The sequence below is a fragment of the Centroberyx affinis genome, unplaced genomic scaffold, assembly GCF_046629955.1.
Source record: "Centroberyx affinis isolate AG114_WGS23_722 - 3 ecotype Tasmania unplaced genomic scaffold, CSIRO-AGI_Caff_v1 ptg002225l_1, whole genome shotgun sequence".
Classification (NCBI taxonomy): Eukaryota; Metazoa; Chordata; class Actinopteri; order Beryciformes; family Berycidae; genus Centroberyx; species Centroberyx affinis.
Window position 1 is genome coordinate 209,347 of NW_027280525.1, and position 18,125 is coordinate 227,471.

Sequence of the window (18,125 nt, forward strand, 5' to 3'; positions counted from 1 at the left end):
GGGGGTCTTTATGATATTGACTCAGCTCAGCTGGAGCACTGAAGCTCGCTTAATAGTTGCCCTTGTACCCTAATTTCCACGCCACTTTTTCCTCCCCACAATTCCCCAAATTATTTTTAAATAGCCAACAAGCAATAATTAAGGCCGATAAGCATGAGAGACATCTGATAAACCCTTAAATGAGAACTTCAAAGTGCCCCTGCTGTGACAGCGTGAGGGCTGGAAACAGATGGAGGAGTGAGAATGGTAGGAAGCAGGCTAAGTCCATGGACTCGATTCAAAGGTTAATCCAAATGTGAAATTGTCTAATCGAAAAAAAAAAAAAAATGTCGAGTGGAACCGTCTTTGAAAAGTTTGAACAATCAGTTCACTGGAGAGAAAAAATACATATGAGATGGAAGGTCATCAAGATTATATTCAGCCTCTGGATTATAATTAATAGTAGCCAATAATTCCATGATGAATTGAAACAAGAGTAAAATTCAATTTTAGCTCGGCCAGCTTCCCTTCAATTCAGTTATTATGAGATGGATTCCTTGAACTGCAGAAAATCTGTAGATAATAGCCTGTGATAAAAAAACAGAATTCCTCCATTGAAAAAAGAAGAAATAAATCACTGTTGATTTTTTCCCCTTGTGTTACATGTATCAGATGAGTACCGTCTAGGTGTGCAGAGTATGTGCATAACCTTGAGTGAGCCCAGCCAGGAAACAAAAGCCTGGGAGGCCGGCGTATCAGTCTGAATAAAATAGCATTGTGTCACATAACAATTGGCCTAACCTAGAAGGCTGTTCCAGCGAGTCTCCAGTCAGGTCTGAATAAGAGCTGCATAAAGAATTCAGTTGGAGCAGCAGTAGTGTCATCGGGGCATGACTACCCGGTTGGTCAGGGAATTTAAATGCCAGGTGGGGGTCAGTTGAAGCACTAGCTGAATAATGTGGCACAAATGCATACACATGAGAGCCTCCTGACTGCCCTAGTGTAGGGAAGGGGAAACACTGCTGTGGTCTGTGAGTAAGTGCACTTTGGGACAGCAAACCAAGCAGAAGGACCCCTCTCATTTGCGTGTGCTGCCACTGTTGACCCATGGGGGAATGTTTCCTTATTGAATCGAGGAGCATCAAATGCTTCATTGGAGCAGAGAAGGAAGTCTGGACTCCCCAATGTCGCCAGCTCAATTTTTTATCATTTGGAATGGAAAGAGTGTGGAAATGATGTAGACCAGAGGAAGAGTCAACAAACACAAAGCAAATGCAATCTGAAAGGTCTTTCGCAAGGAATATGACTGTGTTGCTCACATCCTTATCGCAGCGATTAAACTCTGGATGACTTGATATTTTCTGAAGTAATGTCACTGATAAGGCTGAGTAATGGAGTCCAAAGATCTTGTTGTCACAAAAGCCACGATAACTCTTTGTAGGGACTGCCCAATAGCGTTTCTCTTCAGGAATGACTCATAGAATCAGTTTATTATTAATCAAAAAAAAGGCTGCATTGCATGTATGAACCGCAGTTCATTTCACTTTTCATTTCACTCAATTCACACAATTCAAACTGTGAATTGAAACTGCAATTCACATAATGATAAAGCTTTTATTCTGTCATTTCTTTACCGATTGAATACGAGGTACTTTTTGTGGTGAAAGTTTTCCATCTTTGAAATTGAGGAAGTGAAAGTATTTTCACTTCCTGAACTTCCTATTATAATGCAAAGTGCAAAAAGCCTTTACCTGCTTTTGTCAATCTCCAAATGTATTGTATAGTAAGGATCAAGCCTGCCAGTGCACATTTCTCCAGAGCCATGGGACAAAATTTACTGTGTGATGGTCATCGCAGCCATTTCATTACGTGAAGATGTCCTTGCTTTTTTGTGTGACCTAAAAAGCCCCCCCCCGCCACCCCCCTCCGCCTGGCCCCAGGGCTATCCGATATTAGACGGTGAGATGACATTGTGTGCTTGTGCGAGTGCAGTCAGCCGACATGTGCAGATGATGTGAAGTCAATAATGCATTATGAAAAAAGGGGATTTATGACCTTGATGAGCCCCATAGAGCTTAATTAGGCCTAAAGGTTGATTTACATACAAGTGTACATGGAATCTGATGAGGCTCTGTTTTCCTGCTGGCGCAGTACAGTTTCATTTCGTCTGTCGCCAACACTTGATGCCTTCTATCTGTTCAAATTCTAAGGAATATAATAAAGAAGCAAGCAGAAACGTATCTTGCTTACCTGCCTCTCTCATTATTTTGTCATTTTATATGTAATTTAATATGTTTTTACTTGATCACACAGAGTATAAAACCATCAATTCCCAGGCTACTGGATCAGATCTCTTTGTTAGCCAAACTATGCAAATTGTGTGCAAAGACGGCATTTGTCTGTATAGGCTTGTCTCTGACTGGGTAAATTTCTGTTTAAAGAATCCCTCCTGAACACCAAAGTGGGAATAAAAAAAAAAAAAAAAAAAAAAAAAACAACACGAGAGGCTTTTTTTTTCATGGTGTCTATCCAGAGATAAATGACAAGATATTTTTCAGAGTCATGTACCTATATCAAAGATGCTCCTGATAGCCCCCCTGCTGTTGCTATGGAAGGAGCAGAGATGTAAATGAACTGGAGCGAATTGGATGGTGGAGAATACAAATGAGGTTGGAATGCTCGTTCCCCTGCTGCTCATTGCTTCTTCTTCTTCTCCCTCTCTCTCTCTCTCTCTCTCTCTCTCTCTCTCTCTCTCTCTCTCTCTCTCTCTCTCTCTCTCTCTCTCTCTCTCTCTCTCGCTCTCTCGCTCTCGCTCTCTCTCTCTCTCCCCCTCTCTCCATTTCCCTCTTTCTGTCTGGATGCATTCAGGTTGGTTTCAAAGACCTAACATTAACCAGTATTCCACATATTTTCACACTACTATAATGTGATAAGGGATTTTACTACTTTTTTGATGTTCCATTGTCCTAGTTGAAAATGAGTCGGGATCTATTTTACTTTTAAAATGTCTCTTAAAGCAAAGACCACTATGAATACAGCCAAATTCCTTTTTTCAGTTTGCATTGTGATGATGTCTTGGCTCAAGACAGAATGGATGAAATAAGCACAGGAAAAAATTCAATGGTTTCCCCCAAAAAAGAACACTGTGGTTTCACTGATCATCTCTGATATAGATATGAGCCAACATGTTGATGTGTCAATGCATTCTATGCGATGCAAGTCGTAGTTTCGACATCTGTTTTCAAAGAGTTTAATAGGCCACAGATGTTATGGGCAAAATTACAGAGAAGAAAACCTCTACATAAGTGACTGTCTTTTACTGTTAGCCATGCCCAAAAATGACATCAAATTTCAACACAGCAAAGGGGAAAAAAACAGGAGACGAGCTGTGAGGTAAAGTTAAAGTTGAGAAATTCAAAAGGATGTTAATATCTGTCGGACCAGTAGTGTAATTCTTTTTTACAATGGCCACACAGAGTCAGCAGTCTACCTCGTACCCTGCTGTTCGGTTGGCTCATTCAGCTCGGAAATATGCAATATTTTGCCTCTGCTCCTCCCCTGTGTGGACCTGACTTCTTAAGAATACATGCTGTTGTAAAGGATATCTCTGGATTATAGAATCAGCACTGTGGGAAGAGTCTTGACTTAAAGGTTTCTTTTCCTTCACAGACTTCCTTTGCTTGTACCCGTGAGGGGAGGGGAGCGGGGTGGGGTGGCAGAACCTGGAGGACTCAAGCTGTGTTTCCTGTGGCTCCAAGCTAATGCTATAGGCCACACTCTTCTTTCACCCCAAATCCCCCCAGCAAGCGACCTTGTCGGCTCAGGAGCGCAGAATAATGGCAGGCCGAGCAGAGATGCTAGCTCATTTACAAGCAGCTGTTTAGCACTCGTCGGAACAACAAGGAAAATCAAAGGGCTGCGTTAACAGTAGACGACAAGCATCAGGAGCGTCCCCGTCACACTTCTCATTGGTTCTCGACAGAAAAATTATCTGGTTTCACATCAAAATAATCTGGAGACCTCCTTTGTCCTCTGGCCACAATGGTGGCGGTGTGAGCGGCTGAATGGGCCTTTTGATCAGCCTCTGCTTTGCCCCTTGACTAACTCTGGAGGCTTGTGTAACTCAAGTTACACGGGGTCATTTTAATATGAAAACCATTTACTGGATGCAAGATAGCGCTGATAAAAAGCAGAATAGTTTCTCTTTTATGTTGCATAATCAGTGTCTAACAATGGTGGAATCATTTTTGGCATCGAGGTCGTCCCCATATACCATATGGCCATTTCAGAGCATTTTAGTTGCGTGTACAGGGTCTTTAGCATGTTCCATGTATGTTTGATAATGTCGATGTCCAGAATTGTGGGGTGTAGTTCCTACATGGATGCCGAAGATCCTAATGGCTCCCCATTTGTGTGAAATAGGAAGACATTTTGTTCATTACCTCCGCTTCAGTGACACTCATATCCTGGCAGATGGTCACTTTCCAATTGATTTGGCTCGTCTGAGAAAAAATGAATTAAAACATTACAGCACCGGAGAGACTGTGCCTAATAGGTCCCCCTTACATACAGGATTTTTTTTTTCCATTCTTCAGCCGCAGATTCTGTATTGGCTCAATGTCATTGGAAAGGTTAAACATGATAGTAAATGCCAACCTGGGAAGCTTTAAATAGAGGTGCTTCATTGGAGTAATAAAGTGCTGTAACCCATGGAAACAGAGGACCATGGCACCAATCAAAATCAATTAGCGATAACACCCACGTATAATCAGCACAAAAAGCACTTCGGTAGCCAATCGTAGCTGTGTATTAGCGGACAAAATAAAAAATGCAGTCTTTCCGTATTGGTTCCGTATTGGTTCGGTTCTAATTTCCACCTCTACAATAGGTATATGTTCAGTGTTATTTACTAGGGCTTACAAGTTAATTACAGTCTGTGGAAAGAGAGAGTGGGGCCCCTACTGAATGCTTGCCATTGTACTATGGCATAGGCGCCTGATCACTCCTGAGTTCAATGCTCGGTACATAGCCGGCAGAGAGGAATTGAAAAGCTACGTTGGGGGGGGGGGGGGGGGTGTACTGATCAGAATACCTGATAAGGAATAGTGTCAACAAGGCCATGATAGGGATCTGGCCAATTATGGCACCGCTGCACCAGGTTGCCATGGACACAGGATTGAGCATTACGCATTATATATTATTGACTATGCCAGGATCCTTCAGCCCCTTGCTGTTTAATTAGTGCAGGAGGTGCATCTTTTAAAATCCCCCTCTTAGGTGCTTGAATGACAGGCATGTCTCTTTTCAGCAATGTGTTTTGTTTTTTTTCTTCTTCTTTGTATAGGTCTCGATGCACTATCACAGCAACTGTACGTCAGAACTAGTGCAGCAAGATCTCACATTTTGAGGAGGTGTCTGAAGTGTAACCAGTGATGAAAAGAAGGGGGTGTTGAGTTTGCGTGTGAGTGCGTACATGTGCACTGTGTGTGTGTGTGTGTGTGTGTGTGTGTGTGTGTGTGTCTGATAACCTAAAATGAACATAAAATTCCTCTCAGTTGCAGTCATGTGGGTCTGTGTTAGCGGCGCCTATGCATCAGTGCTGTACTTTGTGTGTGTGTGTGTGTGTGTGTGTGTGGCTCCATTTTGTTGGCTCAGCCACCCCCTCTCCATGGCACAAAGCTCAAAAGTAAAAAGGCCCCTGAAACACAATATAGCAACAAGTGCTCTCAGCAGCTCTAATAAGCTGTTGAGGTCCTCCTAGATGTGATTTCAGAAGACCCATCAGGAGACATACAAAACAAAAGCTTGGAAGGAAAAAATAAATTAGGTGCCTCATACAGCCAACATTTGAACAAACCATTACATATAGAGATATATTCTTTACATGGTTTACAACCTGTAAGATGTGGAGATATGCACGGTAAATAATATCGGTGTCATGCTCTCCCTGAATTATTATGCTAATGACTCCATGAGCAAAATAATGATTACTTTTCTGGCTCATTTGAATGATGAAATTACTGTGTGAAGTGAGACAGTAAGCATGGGATTTTGTTTATGTTAGATTCACTGTGATCACATTCTTCTGTTGTAATTGCAATGCATTGTTGTGTCGGAGCATGATCGATGGTGTTTTGGTGCCTTCATATCCTCTGTATGAAAAGAGAGATATAAGTTTTATTAGAAATGGGCACAGAAGCCCTCCATTGTACAATTTGGGTTTGTGGATCAGATTTTGATGTGTCAATGTAGCAGTGTATCAAAAATTAGCCTTAACATCTTTTTTTTTTTGGTTCGCTTGACCACTGGAAGTCTCTGCATAGCATAATAATCACGGTAGAAAATAATAGTTTTGTAAGATCACGCACAGCATCAATTTTGTCGCTGCAATGGAGACAGTTTCTGCAGAATCTCATTGTGAATAGAAGATAAAAGAATCGAGCAGGAATTTAATTGAACCCGAATGAATTGAATTGTACAGAAGAGAATAGACAGAACAGAACATTATTGACTGTACTGTAGAGATGGTAATAATGACTCAAATCCTTTGGGCTGAAATTCTGTTGCTGGACTATTGGGTGTCCCCCTCATATGTATTGACGTGTCAGTGTCACTCATCTCCCCCGTACCAAAAATACTATCCGACACCAGGGTGAGAAAGTAGTTCAGCCCGGGGCCTAATCAATTGGGAGAGGCTTTTCGAATGTTGTTTACGAACAGGCTTTGGCTCCATGATGCACAGACGCGGCTGGAGAATAGAAGCGCGCATAGACGACCGCACTTCTGTTTGATTTCCGGAGATCTGAACGAGAAAATGCATCATCATTTTAGTGCCTGTCGTCAGCAGCACGGTGGAAAAGTTGCCAGTGTATTTCAGTAGGAGTCTTAACGTTGTTGTTGAGCACATATGCATTTATCTCCTCATTGCCTCAGCCTCTGTTTTCCTACTTACGCAGACTGGCTGAATCGGTTCTAAATCATAAAACCAGAAGCTGAGATTTTAAAGGCTCTGCAGAGTGATTTAAGTGTTTTAGCAGTGTTCCTGGGACACGGAACATCGGTGGGTTTGGCCGCGGATTTGGAGATCAAACTCGGAGGCCTTGCACATGGCCAAGGAACCAGATCAGTTCCAGCCACAAAGTAGGCCAGTGCAAGCTAATGTATCCCGCTCAGCCATACATGACTGCTGTCCAATTGATCCATGTGAAGTCTATGTCATCTCTACTGCGAGGCAAACTAATGCAGTGCAGTCGAGGCCAATGAAGGGAAAAAATGTGATGTTTCTTTCAAGTGTTTTAACATTCTGCCTCATTGTGATGGAGTGTGTTTTGTTGAAGATATTCATTAATGATATTCATGTCATGATATTCGTCTCAGCTCTTGAATGTTGGGGCCATATGGCTTTAAGTTAACCAAGTTAAAATGCTTTTAAAATATCTCAGATGCACCATATGTGGCCTTGATATGAAAACTGTCTTTTTTTCCTCTGGATAACAGAACTAGTGACAGAAAAGCAATAGACAGATGTTTCCATTATACATAGGCTAGTTTCAAGGCATGGTGTGAGTATAAAAATTGTAATTTGGCATTGATTGATGTATTACATAGGTTCTCATACTTATTACATAGTGTGCGGCTGACTTTTGATGGAGCTATGCTGGAATGCATTGACATGAACTCGAGATTGGCTGTCAAGTCCTGTTCCTGACATGCCATGTTTTCATTTTTTCCATTTGGGGTTTTTCTCACAAGCCAACACCTCTGATAAATTGTGTATCACCTTAAGCGTTCTTTTTTGACTCCAGAGAGAAAAGGGCTGCAAAAAAAACTTGAAGTATGGCTGAAGCCTATCAAACTTGAAAGCCTCTACTTTTTCATGCCTATTGGTCACATGAGAAAGTTTGTTGTCAAAAAGACCAAGTAGAGGAAAAAAGATGTTTCCCTCGTGATTCTGTGCTCCCAAACAAATAAAGTCTGATACAGGCAAGATAGGCTAAGACAGCTGCCCTGCTCCACAGAGATACAGCCATTGTTTACCCTCAGGTCTGCCTTGGTTAATGTAAAGCACTGAGCACCTAGGCAATACAACCTGATTGGTGCACAAACTGAGGATCAGGCAATGCAAACTGACATTTATCTTCTTTTGCAAAATACCACAGTAGCATTTCCCAGCGAGGGGTACAATACAGAATGCTAATCCCCTGCCAGTGTAGCATAGCATTTAATCAGACAAAGATAATTGTATTGGTAGTTAATTGATGAAGCATCCAATAGGGTAAAACGAACGCAGCCTTTCCAGGCCGATTTAGCAGAGCTCAAGTCAATGGCTTTAAGTAACCTGCCGCCATACCAGCATCTCACAGAATGAGTCACGAGAAGCAAAAGCTCTTTGTAATTATAAAAATTGCACATAAAGGGTTGGTCCGAGTTGTCCAGGTGCCAATCTGGTAAACAAATTAATGCATGAAAAGGAATAATGGCGTTTTTTCCTGCTGCCTGCCTGTGAACTGAACCTCATTAGGGAGGCAGGGGCTTTGTAAACACCACCGACCTCGCCTTCAGCCAAGACAGAAAAGTTGCAGGTAACAGCACCATTATTTAAAGGCCCGAAGAGGTGGACAAAGTTCTCCTCAGTAGTGCAAAATGCCAGATGCCATGTCTCCACTCAAAACTGTCACCGTTGGATGCAAGGAAACAGTAGTCATGAGTCAGTGTCCAGCGGTGGTTTATTCAGTCCACTGAGGGACAGCTCTTGTTATGATTAAGGACCATCTTTTTTGGCTCTATTCCACTCTATTCTAAGAGTTGACATGTCATAGCTCTGGGAAAGCTGTCCTGACAAAAAAACCCTAATTGGATTGGAGAAAATAGAGTAAAATAGTTCACTTTTAGCCTAACAGCTATTTGGCATTGTTTCAAATTTACAGAGTACAAAGCCACAATATTGATTTTTTGTCTCCTCCCACCCCACCCCAACACACACGCACACACACACACACACACACACACACACACACAAGTTTTTACCCCAGCCTCCTGACAGCCCTCCCTTCGATTGTCAGTGCTGTAAAATGGATTAAATTACACTCTCATGTTGTACAGATGCTTGTTGTGCTTTTTCGTTTTTGGATAGAAAAATGGGTATTGCAAGTAAACCACAAGTTTCCAATGATAGACTCCGGAATGGCGGTGCGTTCCCATATTGAAATGAAAGACAGGACTTTTAAAAAAAAAAGGCAGTATGTCAAAGGAACCAGTGGGAGCTGACTGATTCAAACATTGTAAAATAAAAATCTAAATGGAGTCAGACATTTTACCATTGCATCAATCCTCAAATATGGATATTACGTGTGGATCGGTGTGCTTGGATATATGATCTTTAGGGCTTACAATGCTCCAGACATTTTAACCCACAAACTAGTCTTTAATGACAATCATTGATTGTTATTCAGGACCATTTTGTGTGCGTTGGTGACATACTGACTCCATCAGCCCATTGGTGCTGCTGAGATCTGAACTGTTCACTCAATATATTGATGTGAGTGGGGCCAGTAGTCCAACTGTAGCTTCACTGTTCACCCACCAGTGTTACTCATATGGTTAAACTGTTACTTTGTCATTGAAACAAAACAAGAAAGAGCATGCATAAATATGCTGTCTTTGTTGATATCTAGAACATCGACCTATGATATCCTGCCTTCCACCTTTCCTCCCGTCTTCGTCTTTCTCAGCCCAGCTACGCATCTCCCTTTGATTTCCAATTGTACTGATAGAAGTCTCTCTCTCTCTGTGTCTCTCTCTTCTTCTCCCTCAGGGTTTAGTCGGGCTGCCCTGCCATTCGGCTTAGTACGGAGAGAGCTGTCCTGTGAGGGTTACCCCATCGACCTGCGGTGTCCAGGAAGTGACGTCATAATGATCGAGAGTGCCAACTATGGGCGAACAGACGACAAGATCTGCGACGCCGACCCTTTCCAGATGGAGAACATCAACTGCTACCTCCCGGATGCCTACAAGATCATGTCACAAAGGTAAAACTGCATAAAATACTTTCTTTTCCAAAATGAGACATCCATCAAAAGTGCTGGAAATCTTACAAAATGATGAATGTAACAAAATCAACGAATTGCTTTGCTGCTTTGGAAAGGATAATTGGCAACTTAAGTCCTCAGTTGGCAAAAGATAATGCTTCTATAGACTGGCAGAGCAGATATTAAAGGATGAATTTCAGGCAGTGTGTTCTTTTTAAATGGATGTATAGCACTTGAAATGAACACACCTCCACATGCATTAGTTTAAACACAGTCAACATTAAAAAGTCTTGGACTCCAAAAGGAATATCACTATTTACCTATATATGGTGCAGAAAGTGCTTTATCCAATCATTGCCTCAGAGCATTTGCTTAACTCCTAGAGATTGCTCTTCTTCTGTGGCCCATTGGTAAATCCTATTGGTCAGATTAAGGTCAGACTCTTGGCAGGACCGACCCAAAGATGCGCCATTTCTCCTAGACTCTCGCTGCTTGACCACAGAGATGTCCGACATTTTAAAGTCAGTCATTCTCTAGTCATCACTCTTGTGCAAAGGACTGTGATTCAGTGGAAAATCGACGCAGGTGCATGGACTTACGTGCACGCACGCACACACACACACACACACACACAGCTCAGTGGGGCGCCACTGGCAACACTGTATACATGAGACCTTATACATGAGACCAGTTGTCACATAGGGATGCCATCTGAGCCAAAGTGCACAGGATGGAATGACATATGAGTGCCACAGAGAGAGATATTGGACGGTATGAGACTGTCAGCAACTCTTGCGCGCCGCCTTGGGAAATAAAAAATAATGAAATAAAACAGCAGAGCCCTTGTATTCAGGGGGGTTATTGTCAAGCCCTATTTGATGAAGTCAGATAGCTGACTCACATTGTCTGTCTTGAGAGGCTGCGGCCTCCCTGTTGCCTCATTGTGGCCCTGGGTATTACGCCGGCCTCAGCCACACTCACAGAGAAACAGTCCACTGAAGCACAAATACTGACCCAGCAGGAGCCGGCTGACAGCAAATCCAGCCAGTCAGTAGTCAAAGCTTTCCGCTGGCTTCTTTATACGACTCCGACTCATTCCTCACATGCATATCCTGAGAGTGCCAGAGATCTGACTTCTAATGTTTTTTTTTAAATGCTTTTTTTTTTTTGGCATTTGAATGTCAATTTTGAGATATCGCGCATAGAGCGAGTGAGAAATGTCTAACGCTCTAACAAAAAGTGGTGTGGTGCAGGAGGTTTGTCTCAGGTGCGTGGGTTCAAAAATGAAATCTTAGACAAAAAGAATCCAACAAGAGCTTGCACACTGATAAGAAAGGAAGATATCCAAAAGACACCAACTGATGCATAAAAGGACTGACATGTATTTACATAACACAGATCATTTTTATTTTAGATTTTTTTTTTATCAGTGTGCGAGTTCTTGTGAGATACTGTGCATGATATGGCGTTCGTACAGTATATATATAGATGTAGATATTCTCCATGGAGTGACTGTGTGGAGATAAACATATTTGTGAAAATCATTGCATTATGTATGTGAAAATGAGCCATAAATTATAAGGCGCACGCTTTATTTCCTATGCGTACTGTAAAACAGTGTTTGCATAATCAATGCAGAAACTTAAAAAACAATCCATTGTCATGAAAATAGATTTAGGGACAGCTTGACTAGCACCCAATAATATTGCATATGGGACTAATTAGTGATTTTTCTTTTCCATTTATTTATAGCAATAGATTCAAATAGGAAGTAAATCTAATGAAACAATGCCTCTGCTGCCAAAAATAACTATCTTCAAACGGGAAATGTGATGAATTTCTTTGCTTATTTGGAATACAGTTTTGGTCTGATAGCTAGGAGGTCCGAGCGCTCCACATCTCCTCAAGTCAAAATTCTGCCTCCTGCTGTAAGCCCAGTTGAAATTTTCCATATGTGGGGCAACCCACTGCTCACTGTGTATGGGGGGAAAAAAAAGTATTTCCTACTGTACGGCCTCCATCAATAAAGAATTGAAGAGCCGCCAATATTTGTTTCTATAATTACCCTGGCCTACTAATTTAAGTCTGGGGGAAAAAAATCACATTAGCACTTGTGTGGAAAACTGTGTTCACTTTTAAACATCTTAAATTGATGTGTTCCTGAAGTGTGGAGAATTGGATTGAGGCTTCACTGAGTTTGATAGATCCTGTTGGCACTCCAAGTTGTTTTTATATCTGGCTGGCATATTATATTCATGAGCACAATGATTTTATGAAAATAGCCTTAGGACTGTTGTGGCTCAATTAGAACATTCAGCTGCAAGCAATTAGTCGACTCAAGTGGGTGATAATCTGTACAGGAATTTTTCACGTGGACACCTCCCTAGCAGATGTGAAATTGCATGGCAGTACAGTTTGAAATAATGAATTCATTGATACTAATATTCAGGGATGTGATTTTTCATGTTTTTCTTCCCAGGATTTTAGTGTTTTTTTTTTTATCAGTTGCGCTACTACAACTGCAATAATGACTACAACTTATACTGCCTTCACAGATAATGTCACTCCCAGCATAAGAAAATTATAATTTAAATGTATTGAAATATTATTCTGTAATACACTTAGTCGTACATAAGCGCACCATCTGGCGCTTAACTATTATTGATTCTAATCTGACCACCAGTGCTTATCGCAGTACCTTGAGGACTAGTAAAGATGACAATGGCACATCTTGATTAATCATTTTCACAAAAAAGAACATATTAAGATATAAGATATGAATAAGTGGCTTACATCTATTGATTTCTATTTTGACTAATGAGCTTCATTGTAAGTATTCAATAACAAGGTCATTGATTGCTGTAACATGACATGGCTGGGTCCTGCTGTGCCTGTGGATCATGGGTTTTCCAAAGGGCGTATCATTGACAAGCATGATCAATGGAGATAGCTCTCTAATAAGGGACGTGAAATTCATCAGTGCGATTTCAGGACAGCTGTGAGTTAGACTGAGGCAATTTAATTTCTAAATAATTAGTAAAAGAACCAAAAAAGGGGAAACATGTTTAAAACAAAAAATATGCAGCTTGGCAAAGTGAAAAGACAACGCTTCGCCCGTAGGCTTCGTCAGGTCATCAAAGCCTACGGGTGAAACGTCTTTTCAGTTTTTTATTTGAAACATGTTAAATAAATCAATCGAGATATATTTTTGAGAGTGTGAATTTCCCCTTTTTTTTGGTTCTTGAATTAAGCCTATTTGAAATCGACGCACCCAGAAAAGCCTCATTTTATGTCCATTTTCTTACCCAGCATATGGACTTTCTTAGTCATCAATTAATTAGTATGAACAGGATCATTACCATTCACAGTTGCGTATTAGAAAAGTTTTATTCCGAAATGAAATACCAACCACTTAAAAAAATGACACAGGCTCTTACAAAATATTCTTGATGCTAAAGTTTGTATGGAAGGTTTTAGCTGACTAAAAATATAGTAATAATAAGTGACTAATAGTAAGTGATCTAATAACATTAAGGAGAATGTAATCAGTTGTATTTTCCACCTATTTGTCAATAAAAGTAAGGAAATGTATTTAAATGGATATACTGTGTTGTTGGGTGTAATTAGGCCATATGTTAATATTCTTGCTTTATTTGTTCTCATAGTGGGACAAAGTTAGAATGTCCATCAGGTTTTAGGAGCTGAATGATGCTGGGTGCTTACGCTATTTATATCAGTGACAGGAATGCTTGCAAGGCTCTCCGAGGAGTGCCATCGTTGCCGCCTGACAGCACAGTGCCTTGTACTTCCTCTCTGTACATACGCTGTTTGTGTTTATTTAAAGCACAGCAGATTAAGATTTCATAAAGGTCCAGATTCAAGTTGGGCGTTCCAGAGGGGTGGACAGAAGTTCATGAGGCATGAAACTACTCTAATAGGAGTATGTTTGTACTCAACACTATCATTGATGAAGTGGTAAATAAAAAAAAAAGTCTGTGAAATACACTACAGTATGACCAGTGAGTGATCCTCATTAGGCAAACAACTGCAAATACAAACAAAAAACAATTATGAAAATGTATAATTGGGTCAATTTCTCACATTAAAAGATGTGTAAACTGAGTTTTTGTAGGTTTACTAACATGGCTGGAGCACATCCAAGGTAATTTGTGTGAGGTGCAGTTTTGTATGCAGATATTAATATATTTAATATATATCATATTTTTTTTTATATAATATTTTTTCCTGGTACACATAGGTTTTCTCTAAATCTCCATCTGTTGTGCTCCATACAATATAAGAATTTTCAGATAAATCAATCATCAGAAAGCACTATCAAGGGCAGTCAGCAGCGCTGCATTCTGCCTGTCTAAAAAGCTCAGATTTAGACCTACAGAGTGTCACAATAGTATTTCTGTTGCCTCCTGTGGCATGACAATATACCATTGCTGGTTTAAAAATCAATAGGTGAGATGGAGAGAAGTGAGTCAGGCAGCGTTTCCTCCTGGCTTGGTGAAAGGCTGGAACCCCCCTATTGAGCAGCATTGGCAGCTCCAGTAAATATAGCATAAACACAAGCATATGACAGTAATTACAAGTTTCTGGGATGTCTCGCCCGGATATTGGGTCAGACCTCAAGTTGAAAGCTGGATGCTAACGGTTAATTTCTAACGACCTATTTCCTGAAACATTATTAGACCACCCCCTTGGAAAATGCTCTAAATATACTGATATTGAAGGTGATTACATGCCTAGTGCGTGTGTGTGTATGTGTGTGTGTGTGTGTGTGTGTGTGTGTGTGTGTGTGTGTGTGTGTGTGTGTGTGTTCTTTTTGCAACACATTGTTTCTTTTGCTGCCATTCTGTGGCCCTGGAAATGATTTAATTTTTCAATGGCCTGTCTGCTATCAACAGGCTGGCCTCTTGAGAGAGATGTCTGCCTTGATAATTGTGCCATGAACCTCATCAGCATTTCAGATGAAATGGAGCTAGACGGGTCACTTTGAGTTTAACAGACGCTAATTTGATTGAAATTCAAACTGGGAGCACCAGGAAGTAAATTGTCCCTCTTTCTGTAATGTGCTCCCCTCACTCATGTCGCCCTTCTCCTCCAGTTACACAGCGATTGTTTTCGCTGCTGCTGCTATTTCTTATATTGTGAATTCCAAATGGCTGCTTGGGTCTTGTGAAAGCTGGGAAGCGGAAAACCGAGCAGTTGGCAAAACAATCTCGTTTAGGAGCATCCTTAGATGTAAGTAACTCCTCTATGAACCCATTTCGGTGGATATGTGTAGCATTTTTCTCACTTGAGGCAATTTATTATTCAATTAGCCCCTTATCTCGCTGTCCAATTATTCCTTTGACATGCTTTATGATGGCAGTGGGAAAGGTTAAATTGCATGTGGGTACATGGTATCAGGAGTGCTATCAGTTACACCTTGTTGGCATCTTATCACACCCCGTCCTGCTGTCAGCACCGAGTGCTCATTTCTAAAGGAGATTTGCATCAAATCCGAGCAGCGTTTTCTACGACACTCTAATTGTGCTGATGTCTGGCTCTCCCAAAAGGTCAGGGATGTGATGGGATTAGATTTGGAATACCTCATTGTGATTAACAGGCCAGCAGGGAAAATGGAGGCAGCGAAAGTAGAAGCTCGCTGTCTCCGTCCATCATTCAGGTTTCACTCCAGTGCAGAGTAACAAGGTAACAAGTTGGACTCATCCGCATCACTGTACACTGAAAAAATTGAGTGACACAACATTTTTGAATAGTTTAATATAATTAAACACATGAGAAATAGATAGATAGATAGATAGATAGATAGATAGATAGATAGATAGATACTTACTTTTGCTCAAATGTAAATCACTTTTTAGTGGGCAACTGGTTCACTTGGCTAATTATTCTCACTCTGATTGAAGTAAAATTTAACCGAAGTATCAGTACTTACAATAAAATACATCAGTACTCTTTCCAATTTTGCTTCAAAAGAATGAGCAATCAAGGTATTTATAAAAATCACTCTGGAGAAAAGCTGCCTTTGACTTAATATTCATTATGTACTTACTTAATTACTATATAGCCTCAGACTATCAAAAGTTAGTTGGAGATATAATATTTTACGTGTATTTAATTAGTCTGCATTTTGAGACTTGTGCCCTGGCAGGCCCAAATGGTGAACTTTTTATGGGAGAAATTTCAATTACATGCTCTCTTCCAAATGCAGGCCTAGGACTTTGCATAGAAGAAGTCATTAGGGCTTTCTCAATTGGTCTCAGGAGAAGCCCGTGGTTTCACAGATGAGACAGAACCAGAGCCACACAAACCCATAGATCAGGGGCCCCCGCTCCCCAGCAATAAAATTAAGGCAATACATCAGAAAGAGCCATCAACACTTATGCCAACATTGATTCAAAGGAAATATGAGAGAATATTTTCCCTGTCCAATGATTCCCCCCTGTTGTTTAAATACATTTGCCTGAGAAACACTGACAGGTCTATGTCTTATTAGTGTCATGAATTTTATTTGTGATATTATTCTGTTTCATAGGCCTATGTTGTATAAGCCAGGCATTCATTTCCTGTTCTCATTGCAGTCTGTTAGGTAAAGCATTGTAATTTATATTGCTCTTGCATGATATGCTTATGCATGAGCAAAAGGGACAGAATCATCAAAGTGACCACATAAAATATGGAAAGCGCTGCAGAGTCATGAAATATTACCTGCGAAAAAAGTGTTACATTATGGACCCAGCATGAGGTGCATGTTTTAATTCCGAAACGGTAATTCATTTCCATAAAAACAAATACAGTATGCTGATATTCTCATCTGTTATCACACATGGAGGTCATTAATAAAGTGAAATGCCACTTGAGACCCCCGCAAAACGCATTCACACACACACACACACACACACACACACAAACACAAATGTGCAACAATGGCCTTGTGACCGTTGAGAATATACAGTCGGTGTGATAATTTTACAATAATTTTACAACAATAAAAAACAATACCTAACACATGTATTTGAAGAAACTACAGTTGTGAATTATTTTAATTGGCATAGATGCTGATTGAGAGAAGTAGACGTGGATGAGTAGGAGGGAGAAGAAGAAGCATGGGAATAAATGAAAATGGAGTTGTGAGATTAATTGCTTTCATGCTTGGTCAGAAAAAAAAAGACAAAGTGTAATGGCTAATTCTGTTCCCTGCTGTTATTGTGATTTAGTGGGTTTTTCATTTGAACACAGGGGCTGTTTGTTCAAGTTGCTGGATGGATTTTTGTGCTGCATACGGTGGCGAGCCACTGTACACCGCATGCGCTCATGGTATGCGGCGAGGACTCAGTTGTTTTCAATCTGAAACCAAAACAGCGCCGATTTCCAGCGCCCTGTGTCTGTTTCCATGCTATACACCTCAACGGTAACCAACTCTCCTCTGTTCCACTATCTAATATTATATTAATAACAGTGGGACGCAGAGCAGTGATTACCTCAGCAGCCCAAAACAAAAGCAAAACCCAAAGCACAATACAATGCAACCAGTAATACATTTTCCAATGATCTGCTGTAAATGGGCGCACTGGTCTGTGATAAGAAGAAACAAATGTTATCTCTGGTCCCTGCTAAATCAGCAGAACAGAGTTATTGATCTGGCTCCTCACACCGCCGATAGAATTCTAAGTCCCCTCGGTAGCGAAAACGGCTTGCTCGGGGTATTGATGTCATTATCATGATTTCAATGTAGCAAAGGGGGTGGTCACCTGCAATTCCCTGGGCCTCGAGCATACCGCTGCTTCAATTAGAACGGCTGCACTGCATATGTTAAAGGCAGTGTCCAAAATTAACTTTGTGGCTCACCTGCCAAGGGCTGGTAAACAAGAAAAATATCACCTGCCATGGATATTTTTTTCCCAGCCACTATAGTTCATATATAAACTACCAGTCAAACGTTTGGACATATGTAAAATGTAAAATTGTTCACATTTAGTATATATAAAGTATATATATATAGTAAAGACATCAAAACTATAAAATAACATGGACATGATGCAGTGACCAAAAAAGTGTTAAACAAATCAAAACTATCTTATATTTTAGATTCTTTAAAGCAGC

The 18,125-nt window shown here is 40.7% G+C and overlaps 1 protein-coding gene across 2 annotated transcripts in view; it reads left to right on the plus strand.

The window, feature by feature from the left end:
* The window catches only part of adgrl2a (adhesion G protein-coupled receptor L2a), a 95,103-nt gene that overhangs the window by 29,412 nt on the left and 47,566 nt on the right, over window positions 1–18,125 (plus strand). For both annotated transcript variants that reach the window (XM_071532628.1, XM_071532627.1), the window contains exon 3: window positions 9,794–10,007. In XM_071532628.1, coding sequence (XP_071388729.1) covers window positions 9,794–10,007 — 214 coding nt within the window. The remainder of the gene's footprint in view (window positions 1–9,793; window positions 10,008–18,125) is intronic.